Below are 13,883 nucleotides of genomic sequence, written 5' to 3'. Positions count from 1 at the left end.
GCTCAATCAGAGATTACCACATACCACACTAAACACACCTCACACACTTATTACACACCTTTGCTTGAGTAGTTCTCATGCAGATATCACACACACACACATGTCTACCACCCGCCCGCATCAGTATCCACCACCACCACCCCCTGACACACCTGCTCCTAGCAGATACACACACTCACACACATCTAACACACCTGCTCATAGAGACACACTAACAACATACGCACAAACGAGCCGTCCACTCATCAGAGAAACTCCACACATCTACACACTGTCCTCAGATACAACACTCCAACATCTACACACATGCTCTCCTTAACACTCAACAATTAACACCCGCTATCAGATACACAACTCACACCCTTTACACACCCGCTATTCGATACCATCACACTTACAGTCACAATCCGATGCGCAGCCACCGGGGAGCAACTAGGGGTGCAGTGTTCAATAGCTAACAGCCATAGGCAACAGGGAAAATGCGCTGACTATCTGGATTTTCTCGTGTTTGCAACATTTTTTTATCGTCTTGCTAAGATCATGTAACTTTTTTGCAATTAAAATGCAAGCCCGCATTATTTTGTGCGCACAAATCGTGCACTTTATTCGGCATAGTGCGCCGTATTTAAAAAAGTAAGCCCCACCCCGCATAAATTAGTGACTTTGGCGATCAGCGTGATGAATTAAGCAATCGCATAATGACATTTTTGGAGACTGACAATCCTTTCACTGAATAGAAATAAAAGAACTCCCGGAGTGGGGTTTGTTTGCTTATTTTGATGTCATTGCTCTGAGTATACTCAAAATCACGATCCATAAAATCAGTCCAAGTAAAAGTACATCAATGAACAGGATACCTAATAATTAGCACCTGAAATGTGTCGTAAAAAGTGGCAAAAACAGGATGTGTCAGGCGGGTTTGCATCGGAGTCAGGTGACGTGATGACGTCATCAAGAGGTGGAAGGTACCCGCCTGAGGGTATTCCCGTGAAAACGCAGGAGCACGCTTGGTCTTCTGTTGCAAGCAGAACCTGAGAGTTGTGGTTCAAGTATGGGCGGTCTTCATGCGCTGTTTTTTTTTAAATTTGGGATCGGTTTGTTGAAAAGGATTGGGGGGCTGGGGGGGGGCGGGAACCGATCGCAGAGGTGTTGACGAAGTCTCCGTGTGGTCGTCTCTGTGTAGTCGTGATGTTGTGGTGGGACGTCGCGGGCCAGACCGAAGACGCGATCTTCAGCACGTTGTCTTCAGTGCCCAACACGTTCCTGGCTGCGGTCTCTGTGAATCCCCTGAGGATGACCACACACGCACTGGCTACGCGCTACACGCACGCACGCACGCACGCACACGCACACACCAGCACACACACCGCGCAACACGCGGCAACACACAGCACACACACACACACACACACGAGCACACACACACACCACACACCAACACGCACGCGCACACATTAAGTGAGTGCGTATTTAACCCAGACAGACGAGTTTTAGAGCCAAGAAGCAGAACTCTAACACTTCACAGTCTTTTGATGGGCTCTGAATACTAAGAATTTTATACATGACATCTCTTTTTTGCTTTTCCCAAAATCGAGATTTTATTTAAAAAAACAGTGTGTTCCTGACAACATTATGGGAGGGATCCCTACAGCGGTGGACTTTCGTTAAAGAGGACGAGGGAAGGAAGCTCTTTTAGTTAACAATGAAAAATTAATCAATACATCACCAAGCCCACAGACTCCATGTAAATAATCTATCACTACTTTATGATGGATAGAGCAGCTATTTCCACCGACTCCTGTAATATCACTACTTTAGCGTGTATAGAGCAGCATATCTCACCAGCTCCATGTCATAATCAATACATGTTAGCGTGTAGATGAGAGATATCTCCACAGAATCCATGTACTAATCATTACTTTTAGCGTGTATATTTTTTTTTTTTTTTTTTTTGCGCAGCATATTTTGGGACGGAAATAACAGACCCATTGTAAAATACACAATGTTAGCGTGTATCAGAGCAGCATATCTCCACAGCCGCATGTTAAATACTACCCCCTTTTGCATGTATTAGAGAGCATATCTCCACCAGAATCCATTTAAATAATCATACTTTAGCATGTAAGCGCAGCATATCTCACCAGACTCCATGTAAAAATCACTACTTTTAGCGTGTAGAGAGCAGCTATCGCCACCAGAATCCATAAATAATCAACTACTTTTAGCGTGTAGAGAGCAGCAATCTCAACTGTCAATGGTGAATTAAGAGTTATTCCAAACCAGTCCAGAGTGGTGTGTTGGCACCCCCCCTCCGTGGAAAGATGAACCAAGACGGCTTTGGTAGTTTATTTAGTTTCTGTCCACTTTGAATGAAGTGTGTTTTACGATGATTAACGTATGGAGTCTGGGGGGTTTGTTGCTGGTGATGTCGGAAGCGGTGTCATGTATAAACCTAACAATGATCTTACTCTACCTAAAAGCTCTATCTCTGTGGGCTCCTTTCTTTGTCAGACACTTAGAATAAAATCTGAGTCTGTCCGGGACACAACAGAACTTTTAGTGACTGGGAACTTGGGCCTGCCTAATACTGGCCACTAGACAAAGATGTTGTTCCCATAAAGTCACGGTAGCACAAAAACATGGAAGATTATCGGGTGCAGTGTTGCCAAAATGAAGTTACTCATTGAATGACCACGTACACAACAACATCCGTTGCAGAAGAATCCGAGGGAGCTTCAGGGCGACAGCAACCAACCTCTTCGAGGGAGGTAGGCATCCCTCGGGCCACCTGGTAGCAGAGACCCGCTCTGGTCTCAGAACCTGCACAGGTGAACCTGCCGGGGCGCGATCCGTCTCCAGACCAGCCGGGCGGCGGGGCGCAGGTCATCCCTCAGATTCCCCGGCGGAGGCGTACTCCACACCACGTACAGGAGGGCTGGCCGAGACACACAGCACAGGGCCTGTCACTCTGGAACATCGTAATCTGCCCAGTTCTTGTAAAGCAGACAGAACTGTGGTTTAACCCAAAATGGACGCATCTCATGGCTGGGGAAAACAAGAAGAAGTCTGTAGGCCATCGCAGACACCGCGGCATCGTTGGGAGAGACGTTATTTTAACTACGGAGTTGTTAAAGAGGCGGTCAATACTCGACGCAGTACAGGTGTACATGTCAGGGCGACTTTGCTCGCCAATGAAACTGGCGGTTTTACGGAGCCCCCCCCTGGGGTCGATGAAACGAGAGTACAGAAGCTACTCCGTGCTCAAAACGTGAGCAAATTAGGATATTCACAAGCTATTCCTGATTCAGTCTTCTGGGATCACTGACTGATGGCAAACTGATGTTACACCACAGATGCTTTGAATCTTTTGAGTGGAGGTTAATGTCCGCGCTACAACACTCAATTCCTCAAACGACCGTCCGCCATATTTAAATTCTAATGGCCAATTAAAAAAAACATCATTTATCCATCAAAAGCAATTTATAATGACTATGATAGTTATAGATGTCTGTGAGTATCTGAGTGCTCTTTAAGAACCTCTGGATTCAAAATGAATCAACTGAATCGCGTTGAATGTCAATCCTGGGAAAGCCTGATATATCGGCCGATAATCTTGAATCAAACAGCGTGGTGAGCTATGGGAGGTCCACGCTAACGGTCTACAAGATGTCATATCTGTGTCCATTACATAAATTGTTTGATGTGTTTAAATGTTATTCGTCCCGGCTGGTGGACGGGGACGCACGGCTACGTGCCATCACGGTCTGTGTGAACACTCATGTCCTGAGTGCACACTCACGCCTACGTGCACACTCACTGTCCTGCGTGCACACACTGTCCTGCGTGCACACTCCTTGTCTGCAGTGCACACTCACTGTCCTGCGTGCAACTCACTGTCCTGGTGCACATCACCATCCTGCGTGCCACGTCCCAGCAGGTGATGAGATGTTCTTTGTGTTTGAAGATCATCTTCTCCTTTCCATGCGGGATGAGGTGGACAGGTCCTTCTCTGTGGCGTCGCTGGAACCGTCCCACAACAAAACATAACAACACAACATTTAACAACAGTAAATACAACACAAAACATTAACAAAAGATCAACAAAAAATTAACATTAAATCCAACATCAAACACATTACACAACCACAACAGCAAAAAGTCAACAACAACAACCATTAACAACAACAACATTAGAATACCACAACACGATCATTCAACATCACCACAACAAAAACAACAGTAAAGCCTGCTCCTGGAGTATAGTCCATATAGAGTATATATACTTGAGAGTATACTACTCGAGAGTAATACTTGAGAGATACATAATAGAGCGTATACTACTGGAGAGTTATATAATAGAGAGTATACTCTGAGCGTATACAATAGAGAGTAACGCACTCTGAGGCGTATAATCTAGAGAGTACTACTCTGAGATATACTAATAGAGAGTATAATACTCTGTTTTAGGAGAGTATACTAATAGAGAGTAATACTGAGGGAGTATACTAATAGACGAGTATAATACTCTGAGGTCTCTAATAGAGAGTCATACCTAGAGTATCCTAATCGAGAGTATATACTCTGAGAGTATACTAATAGAGGTAATACTATGAGAGTATACTAATAGAGAGTTAATACGCTGAGAGTATACTAATAGAGAGAGATACTACTTGAAGAGTTCTACTACCAGAGTAATACTCAGAGCTTTATACTCTCTATTAGTATCTAACAGAGGGTATACTACGGAGAGTAGAACTCGGAGCGTATACTAATAGAGAGTAATACCTGAGGTTATAAGAGAGAGAGAATACTTGAGAGTCTCCTAATAGAGAGGAATACTCTGAGAGTATAATAGAGAGGAGTAGTAATACTCGAGAGTATACAACAGAGTAATACTCAGAGTTAGGATATCTATATAATATACTTCAGAGAGTATACTAACAGAGAGTAATCCTTGAGAGGATCCTAATAGAGAGTATAATACTCTGAGGAGTATACGCATAGAAAGTAATACGGAGGTAACGTAGTTCTCACTTCGCACCTTCACCGCCACCGTGGTGACGGGGTCGTTTGTTCTGTCGACGCCGCGGCTCGGCCAGGACCACCGCTCCACAAACACCCCTCCCCAGGGCTTCCCAGGGTCAGCTGGGACAACACACACAAACTACCCACAACAAACACACACACACACACCACACACACACACCACACACACACCACCCAGAGAAAAACACACACACACATGGAACCACGTTCTGCACTTTTTCAAAATCTGAATTACTCTGATCTTTTCTCACATATAAACATTTATCTAAATAATAATTCAACTTGTTCTGTTTCAAAACTTTTGTGGTGAGATGCGGAGCGAGACAGGGTGCTGTACCGGCGCGAGGAAGCTCCCAGGTCGGGATCGAAGGGAAGTTCATACTCCGACCGCCGGTCCGGATGGTGGTGCGCCGCGGGATCAGGCGAGACTGATGCATCCGACACATCCCGGACTGCAGGGGGACGCCGCTCAACAGGAAACGCAGGGGGAGAAGTAAATATATCTTTTATATCTGGTGGAGATATGCTGCTCTCTACCCCTAAAAGTCGTGTATTTACTTGAGTTGGTGGAGATATGCTGCGGCATACACACTTAAAGTAGTGATTATTTTACAGGGTCTGGTGGAGATATGTTGCTCGATCCACACTTAAAAGTAGTGATATTTCCAGGGGTCTGGTGGAGAGATTGTGCTCGATACACGCTAAAATAGGGATTATTATGGAGTCTGGTGGAGATCTGTGCTCTATACACAGCTTTCTAAAAGTAGTGATTATCACATGGAGTCTGGTGGAGATATGCTGCTCTATAACATGTGTAAAGTAGTGATTATTTACATCGAGTCTGGTGGAGATCCTGTCTCAGAGGGAACTCTTTGGGTACCTGTCGCCTCGAGGGACCTTGTTGGGTTACTGGTTCTCCTAGAGGAAGGCTCTGGCCCGTTTATGCCACGGCCCAGCTGTCCACTGCAGTCGGTCTTCTTCGGCTACGCGCCAGCCAAGAGCGGCCGACGACGGCCGTGGCCGGTGAGGCTGATGTCGATGAAGAAAACCGAGGCGTTAGCTGCGATCTCCAGGTCGTCTGGGAGGGCAGCGGGGCTGGGCGGCAGGTCGGGGAAGAGGACACTGTTAGATCTGGGAAACAATCTGGACCCACATAAGAGATCCGTTTCTGCCCTTTGCGAGCCACTCAGTCATCAGCAAATGGCCGCCTTAATAACTAAAAAGTCCCCATTTTGGTTGTCACATAAAAAAACCATCTGTGAAGAGAAACGAACCACGGGAAGAAAAGGCTGGACGGCCGAGGATTTGCGTCGGTTGCACCCATGTAGAACTGAGTACATTTTAGAAATTCAGGTTTTGTTATTTTCATCTTTAATTCAACAGGTTACTCAGAACAAATCTGTTAGTTTTGCAGACGGATGCAGCGGTTGTGCGTGACTGTCAAATAAAAATATTTCAATACTAAGTATTCAGTAGCTGCGCTAAAGTTCAAGGGACAGCGGTCTTTATCGGGTGTTCAGGCTTTCCGTCATTTGCCCTCCATAGAAAAACCACAAACAGATGGTTTTCATCAGCAGCTGGTGATAGGCGGTCGCAATCCGCCCTTCAACGCCCCAAACATGGGAAAAGCACTTCTTGTTTTCACCTTCTGATGCCAAGAAAAGGTGCAAGGTGAAACCTTAACGGGGGGTACCGTGACACCGGGAGCGGCGGAAGAGATGGCGAGAAGAGAGACGCCGATGGCGTTCGCAGGCAGGTGTCTTGGGCCTGCCCACGCTCACGTTCTCAGAGGTCAGCACCTCATCTCTTATCGGTGTCGACCGGCAGTTTGGAGGAACAATATCACGGGCCTCTCCAGCACGTAGCGCGTGTCCGCGGCACCGGCCGCGCGCCGCGGGGAGGACCCCCCCCCGCGCGCGTGAAAAGCAAATAAGCTGTGACTGAGGAACACCGAGAGGACACAAAGAAAGAACGAAAGCGGAGAGGAAAATGACGGCGGCACCACGGCGCCGCGCCCGCGCGAGGACTGGGGCCGGCCCCGGACACCCCTGTCGCGGGGCGGGCGCTCCCGGCGCGGCCCATTCTGCCCGGGCTCTGCCCCCTGGTGGGGGGGGCTCCGCGCGGCGCCCGGCCGAGCCGCCCGCGGCGCGGCCGCGCGGCCCCGGGGCTTCTGGGCGGGCCTCGCCCGGCTCTGCCCCGGCGCTGTGCGGGCTCTGCTGCTCAGTCCAGTTTGTTGCTTGCTTTGCTGTGTTGCACTTTCTTTTCGTGCTACTGCCGATGATGCTTCATCAGCTTATATGCTGTTTGACGCTGTGTGTTTGGTTTGCGACCTTTTTTTTTTTTTTTTTTTTTTCTTGGGTTCCTTGTCGTGTCTCGGTTGTCTTTCGGGCCCGCCCCCCCCCCTATTGTTGTTCCCCCTCGTGTGTGCGACGCGCGCCTGTTTCTTTTGGGTGGCGGGTCTTACGTACTTTGTCTGGTGAGGTGGCTTCCCTTGCATGCGGAGTGCGAGCCCGGCGACCTTTGATGGGGCGGCCCTATTCTTTGTGTTTTTGCAGTGAGAGCGTGTGTCGGTCCACACCGGGCCCCCGTGTCTCCCTCCCCCCTGACCCGCTCGTGCTTGCTTGCGGCCCCCGCAGAGTCCCCCCCGGCCGGCGACAGCGGCGCGGCCACTGCGCGGCCCCCGGGCGCAGGGCGGGGGCGGGCCCCGCCCGGACTTCACGCGGCACGGCGCCCTACTGCGGCGATCTTTGGCTACCCCCGGGCCAACGGCGCGCAGGGGCCCATGCGAGGTCCCCGGGTGAGGGGCGGGATCTATGCTCGGCCTCTGGTGCTGCCCTGATACGTTTTTTTTAGTGGCTTGGCTGGGCGTGTTGTTGTTGGTGAGGCCCCAGACAGGCCGCCGGCCACCGGCGGACAAGAGGAGAGGGCCAGCGATACACGGGGGGGGGGGGCGGCACCCAGGGAGGAACACACGGACGCAAGCGACGCTGGGGGGCCCCCCGCTGCGCCGTGCTCCGCCACTCCAGGGGTGATTCTTGCGGGCACCTGAGCGGGGCCCCGGCGAGACGAAAGCGGCGAGGCACCCTGAGCGGGAGCCACGGAGGCCCCACAGGCACCAGGGCGCGCGGCGGCCCGCAGGACGCCCCCGCCCGGGCCCGAGGCAGGGACCGCGGGGCCCCCGGGTTGAGGGGAGGGAACCGCCAGGAAGCCAAGCCGGCGCCAAGGAGGAAGAGGGGCCCGCGGGAAAATCGGGCGGCGGGGCGGGACCCAGCCGGGGCGCGGCGAGAGACACGCGGCGCGGCCCCTTCGCGGACCCCAGGCCCCCGGGATCCGCGGGGGGGGATGGGCCCACGAAACGGACGCAGGCACAAGGAGCCAAGAGGCGAGGAACCCGGGTGAGGGCGGGCTCCGCGTCGGGCAGCAAGTAGAGAAGACCAAGAGGAGCGGAACCAGCGACGAGGGGAGGAAACCAAGCGGGGGAGCAAGAGACGAGGGGAGGACCAGAGCGGAAGAAAGAGACGAGGGGCGGCAACAAGAGCGGCAGACCGCGACGAGGGAGGCAACAAGAGAGACGCAAGAGACCGGGAAGGAAACAAGAGAGGAGAACGAGACGCGGGGCGGAACCACCAGCTGCCTGCCGTGTGTGACGCGCCTAACTTCTTTGATTATGCGGACACAGCGAGGCAACCCGGAACAACTGGCCAGCGGGGAGGGAAAAGAAGGAAGCAGAAAAGGAACAAGAGGAGAGGACAGAGACGAGGAGAGGACGGAAAAAGGGGAAACCAAGAGAGGAAGCAAAGGACGCGGGAGAGGACACACGGACACACGAGATGAAGCCAAGGCGACGAGGGGAGGGGAAACAAGGAAAAAGAGAGTAAGCAGAGACGCGGGGGGGGGAAAAACAGCTGGCTGCAGTCCTGAGCGAATAATATGTGATTATGACGAGGGGATTGGTTTGAATGTGTGTGACGCCCGCTGTGTACTTACCTTGACAACGAGGACGTACGGGTGTAAGGCGACGGGGCTTGTGTCCGGTACCTTGCCAACGAGGAGTACGGGTGTCAGTGGGCGCTGCGGTGACGGGACCGTCTTGTGTTTGTGCCTACTGGATGTGCGGCGGCGGGTCGATGAACAACGCGAACACAAAGTCCGTCGGGCGCGGACGCCGTCGATTGGCGGCCGCCCGGCTGCAGGATGGGCCTGGGGGGGGAGCGCTCCGCAACGAGAGATCACAGTCCTTCACCTCATCACATCTTTATCTCTCGTTCTCTCCCCCCCCCCCCCCACCCACCACCCCAACCAACGCCGACTCTGGGGGTTTCCTCGTCCAGAGTGTCCATTCTAATGCTGTTATGTGTGTGATGTGTGGTGCGTGTGTGGCGTGTGTGTATGTGTATGTGTGGATGTTTGTGGGTGTGTGTCGGTCTGTCTATGTGTAGGTTGTTGGGGTGTACCCTTGTGGTTGTCTGTCTATGTGTGGGGTGTGTGTTGTGTGTGTGTGTGTGTCTGCATTAGGCAGGGGTATTAAGTAAAATTACAGAGGTCCAGATGGAGGAAGGAATATTTCAAAAAGCACCGGTCACAAATTCACAATGACTAAATTGCGTTATGATGTCAGTACACGCCTAATAGTTGTATTGATGAAAATAGTAGTATTCCTAGCAAACAAACTATTCAAAATAAAAGTACAATCAAATATTTTACAATATTTATCTTTCAGGTATCTATTGAACTGTAGGGATCATACTAAATAAGTACTATAAATAATAAATTTATTAAAAAAAATCTTAATAAAAAAAGGCCTGCATTTAAAATATTCTAATCATCTCAAATAATGTGCTGAATTTATAAAAAGCAAATAAAAAAGTATAGCTTGGAGTTCCCCTTTTACCTCTAAGTTTGAACAAATTTATAATCTCAACAGCGTTACACGTCTTTTAGCTTCTTGCCTTGTATATCCCACTTCCAAATTTATTTTAATATTTAATATTAAAATATTATCCCAAAATCCAGGAACTGTAAGGGAACATTCATTTGCCCGTGTTGAGCAGTGATGAGGTGTAGGATTCTGCTGGCGATCTAATTGGGCTTTTAGATAGTTTATGTTCTGGGCCCTCAGTACGGATGGCAGGGGGTATATTTGGTCAAAAGATTGTGCTTGTACGCATATGTGGCGTTCCCATTGTGCTTTGTATATTGCACCAGTCTCGACATATGAGACATACCGGTTTTGAACTGCCGTGGGAAGGATGACACATGTAAGAATTGTCCATCTGATTGAAAGCTCTGTTTTCGCGGGTCCACTTTTCTTTTTTTTCGAGAACGCCATGGATACATTGTTCTTTTCGTTTCGTCGATCCTGTGGGTATATTCACTCTCGCTCTAGTGCAGCGGTTATCGATATGACAGTTGATTGGCTAATAGGTCAAATGACAGGTTTCCAAGCATACTAGCTGCTGAACCAGTACCCTAAATTACCCAGAAAGGATACGCGGTTAAAATAGAAAAGCGCTCCGTCAAAAGTCAATATGTCAATAATGTATGGATTTGGATCCGGGGCCGGAAGGTCGGAGGCGGGTCAGGATCGGACCGCGGTTCCGCCTATTAGTGACTCGGCATTAGGGATGGATACAAGGTCCCGAGCCGACGGGACCGACGGGGGACCGACGGTCCCGGACGGGCCGGGCCGGAGTGGACAGATTTTTAGAACAGGACTGTCGGGTTGGGTCGGGCTCGGTCACATCAGCGCGATAAGGCGTTGAAACATTAGAACTTAAAACAGCTGATTAGTCGGAAGGGGCGTGTTGTGCCCGTGTTGTGCATGATGCGTCATTCTGTGACAGTCCCCAATGCCTCTACACTTGCTTAATGAAAGCGGCGTTCCACATCAACAAGAAGTACATGTGTCATTAAGTCTGAGAACAACTGCGATTTTACACTTTGTAGGGCTGGGGTCGGGCTCGGTTACGCTCTGTGGACGCGGGGCCGGGCTCGGGGACAGAAAAATCCGGCGATCGCACTCTAGTATGCAGTATGTGAGGTGTGTGTTGTGTGATGTAAGTGGTATGTATTTCTGTATGTAGCCTGTATGTCTGTATGTTGTATGTATGTATGTATGTGGGTGGGTCTGTGTCTTGGTATTATAGTGTGTGGGTGTGTTGTGTTATTACCCAACGGAAATCAGCAGGTGTGTGTGGGTGTGTTTGGCTGTGTGGTTCTTACTGATGACTCATGCAGGTTTTGTGTTGTGGTGTGTGTGTGTGTGTTGTGTGGTGTTTTCTTACCGACGACGTCCAGCGGTAGGTGTGTGTGAGGCTCCGTGCTCGTTTCCAACACGAGGTGTAGTGTCCCCGGTCCGACGGGACACGACTCATTGGGCCGGTCCATGGGGGTCCCGGATCTGCAAGAGATCTCATTCAAACAGTGTCGGTGTGTGTGTGTGTGTGTGTGGTGTGGGTGTCTGTTGACCCTGGTTATGTGTGTGCCGTGTGTGGTTGTGTGTGTGTGTGTGGGTGTCGGTTACCCATGGTGTATGTGGGTGTGTGTAGTGGGTATGTGTGTGTGTTTGTGTGTGTGTGGTGTCGTGTGGTGTGTGTGTGTGTGTTTTGTGGGGGTATGTGTGGTGTGTGTGTGTGTGTGTGTGTAGTGGGTATGTATAGTTGGGGACAATAATATTTGAACACCCGCTATTTTGAGGTTCTCCATAGAAATCATGGAGGGTCGAAATTGTCCTCGTAGGTGCATGTCCATGGGAGAGATATGTCACTGGGAGAGAGATGTTCATGGGAGAGATTGTCCATGGGAGAGATATGTACCGGTGTGAGAGACATGTCACTGTGAGAGACATAATCTAAAAAACATCCAGGAAGCAAAATGTATGATTCTTTAATATTTATTTGTATGATACACTGCAAATAAGTATTTGAAACATGTTATCAAATACAATTCTGACCCTCCACAGACGGTTCGTCTGTCTTCAAACAGGTCCTCCCCCCCCCACCACTACATTAAGTTCATAAAAGTGTGAACTGTTGAGGCCGTTAGCTCATCAGGACACTGTCAACCCACCAATCAGGAAGCATCCAATACTAACATGGCCAGACCAAAGCGCTGTCCAAAGACACTAGAGACTAAATTGTCCACCTCCACAAGGCTGGACAGGATACGGGGACATGTACAAAGCAGCTTGGTGAAGCAGGCCACTGTTTGAGCAATCATTAGAAAATGGAAGCAGCTAAACATTGACTGTCGTCCTCCTCGGGATGGGGCTCCTGCACGATTTCACCTCAGGGGGTTCAAGGCTCCTAATGAAAGGTGGAGGAAGAAACCAGAACCAGACTACACGGCAGGAGTGGGTCCCGGAATGAAAACGACCGGGGACCACCGTTTCAAGTGAAACAAAGTCAAAGGGAAAGCAACAAAAAAAAGTCAAAATAAATAAATGTAATTAAATTTTCGAGCCAGAAACACAAACGGCGCTGGTCGAGGTGAGACAGCCGAGGGGGTGGGTGTCTGTTGTCGTCTGTCTGTGTCTGTCTGTCTGTTGTCGTCTGTGTGTGTGTGTGTTGTGTGGGTGTGTGTGTGTGTGTGTGTGGGTGTGTGTGGGTCCTGTGTGTGGGCTGTGTGGTTGTGTCTGTGGTTGTGTGTGTACCCACCTTGAAGACCCCGATCGCGGTCCTTCTGAACTCGTTGCCGTTCTTGTACCAGCGCAGCGAGGGGACGGGGGTGGCCGGTGCCTGCAACGGAAATTGACCGTGCGGCTGGCGGGAACGGCGGGCAGGCTGTTCTTCCTCTTTCCGGCAATCCATGCCCACTGGGCGCCAGCGCTGAGCCACACACCCACACAAACACACACCCAAACCCCCCCCCACACACACCCAAACACAACAAACAACACACACACACCCCCCACACACAACACAACACACACCCACACACCACACCCACACACACACGGTCACCTCAGCAATCATGTGTGGTTTCTGTGTGTGTCTGTGTGACTCTGTGGTTGTGTGTGTGGGGCTATGTCTGTGGTGTGTGTGTTCGTTTTAAACAAAAGCCTTTAACCAGAGGGAAGGAAGAAGACAAGCAGAGGAGGGAGGCTACGTTGGAGCTTATCGTTGCTAGTTGACAGCGTTGGACAGCTTGTTCTCGCGGATGAATCATGTCCTCTGCGTCTTCGGAGGGATTTTACGGCTTCGGCTGCAAACGAAGTTGACCTAGCTGTTCGAAGGTGTGTGTTTGTGTTGTGTGCCCTTGTTTATCCCAAGTGGGATAAGTGATACAGAACTCTCGCTTGATTATTACCTGGCGTCGGGTGGAGATATGTGCTCTATACACGCTTCAAGTAGTGATATTTCCATGGGGAGTTGGTGGAGCTATGGCTCTATACGCTAAACGTATTGATATGTACATGGGTCTGGTGGAGGAGATGCTGCTCTATACACCGCAAAGTAGTGATTATTTACATGGAGTTAGGTGGAGATAGGCTGCTCTAGACATGCAAAAGTAGTGATTCTACATGGAGTGGTGGCAGATCGTGTTATACACGCTTAAAAGTAGTGGATAGTTACTGGAGTTGGTGGAGATATGCTGCTTAACATGCTAAAATTAGTGATTATTTAATGGAGTCTGTGGTGGAGATAGCTGCTCATACACGCTAAAAGTAGTAGTGATTATTTACAGGAGTCGGTGGAGATATGCTGCTCTATACATGCTAAAAGTTAGTGAGTATTACATGGAGTTGGTGGCGATATGCTGCTCTTACGCTAAAAGTAGGTTTTTACATGGAGTCGGTTGGCGAATGTGCTCTCCCCGCTTAAAAGGAGTGATTATTT

At 49.9% G+C, this 13,883-nt stretch overlaps 1 protein-coding gene across 1 annotated transcript in view; it reads right to left on the bottom strand.

Moving 5' to 3' along the window:
• Positions 1-12,864, bottom strand: part of LOC116687052 (fibroblast growth factor receptor 1-A) — a 65,834-nt gene extending 52,970 nt beyond the window's left edge. The window contains exons 1-2 of the mRNA XM_032512138.1: positions 12,702-12,864; positions 11,331-11,446 (exon numbers count right to left, since the gene is read on the bottom strand). Coding sequence (XP_032368029.1) covers positions 11,331-11,433 — 103 coding nt within the window. The 5' untranslated portion in view covers positions 11,434-11,446; positions 12,702-12,864. The remainder of the gene's footprint in view (positions 1-11,330; positions 11,447-12,701) is intronic.
• Positions 12,865-13,883: the final 1,019 nt, after the last annotated feature.

Source organism: Etheostoma spectabile, chromosome 3 (genome assembly GCF_008692095.1).
Source record: "Etheostoma spectabile isolate EspeVRDwgs_2016 chromosome 3, UIUC_Espe_1.0, whole genome shotgun sequence".
In the NCBI taxonomy this organism is placed as follows: domain Eukaryota; kingdom Metazoa; phylum Chordata; class Actinopteri; order Perciformes; family Percidae; genus Etheostoma; species Etheostoma spectabile.
This window is presented reverse-complemented; position numbering and strand designations above follow the sequence as displayed.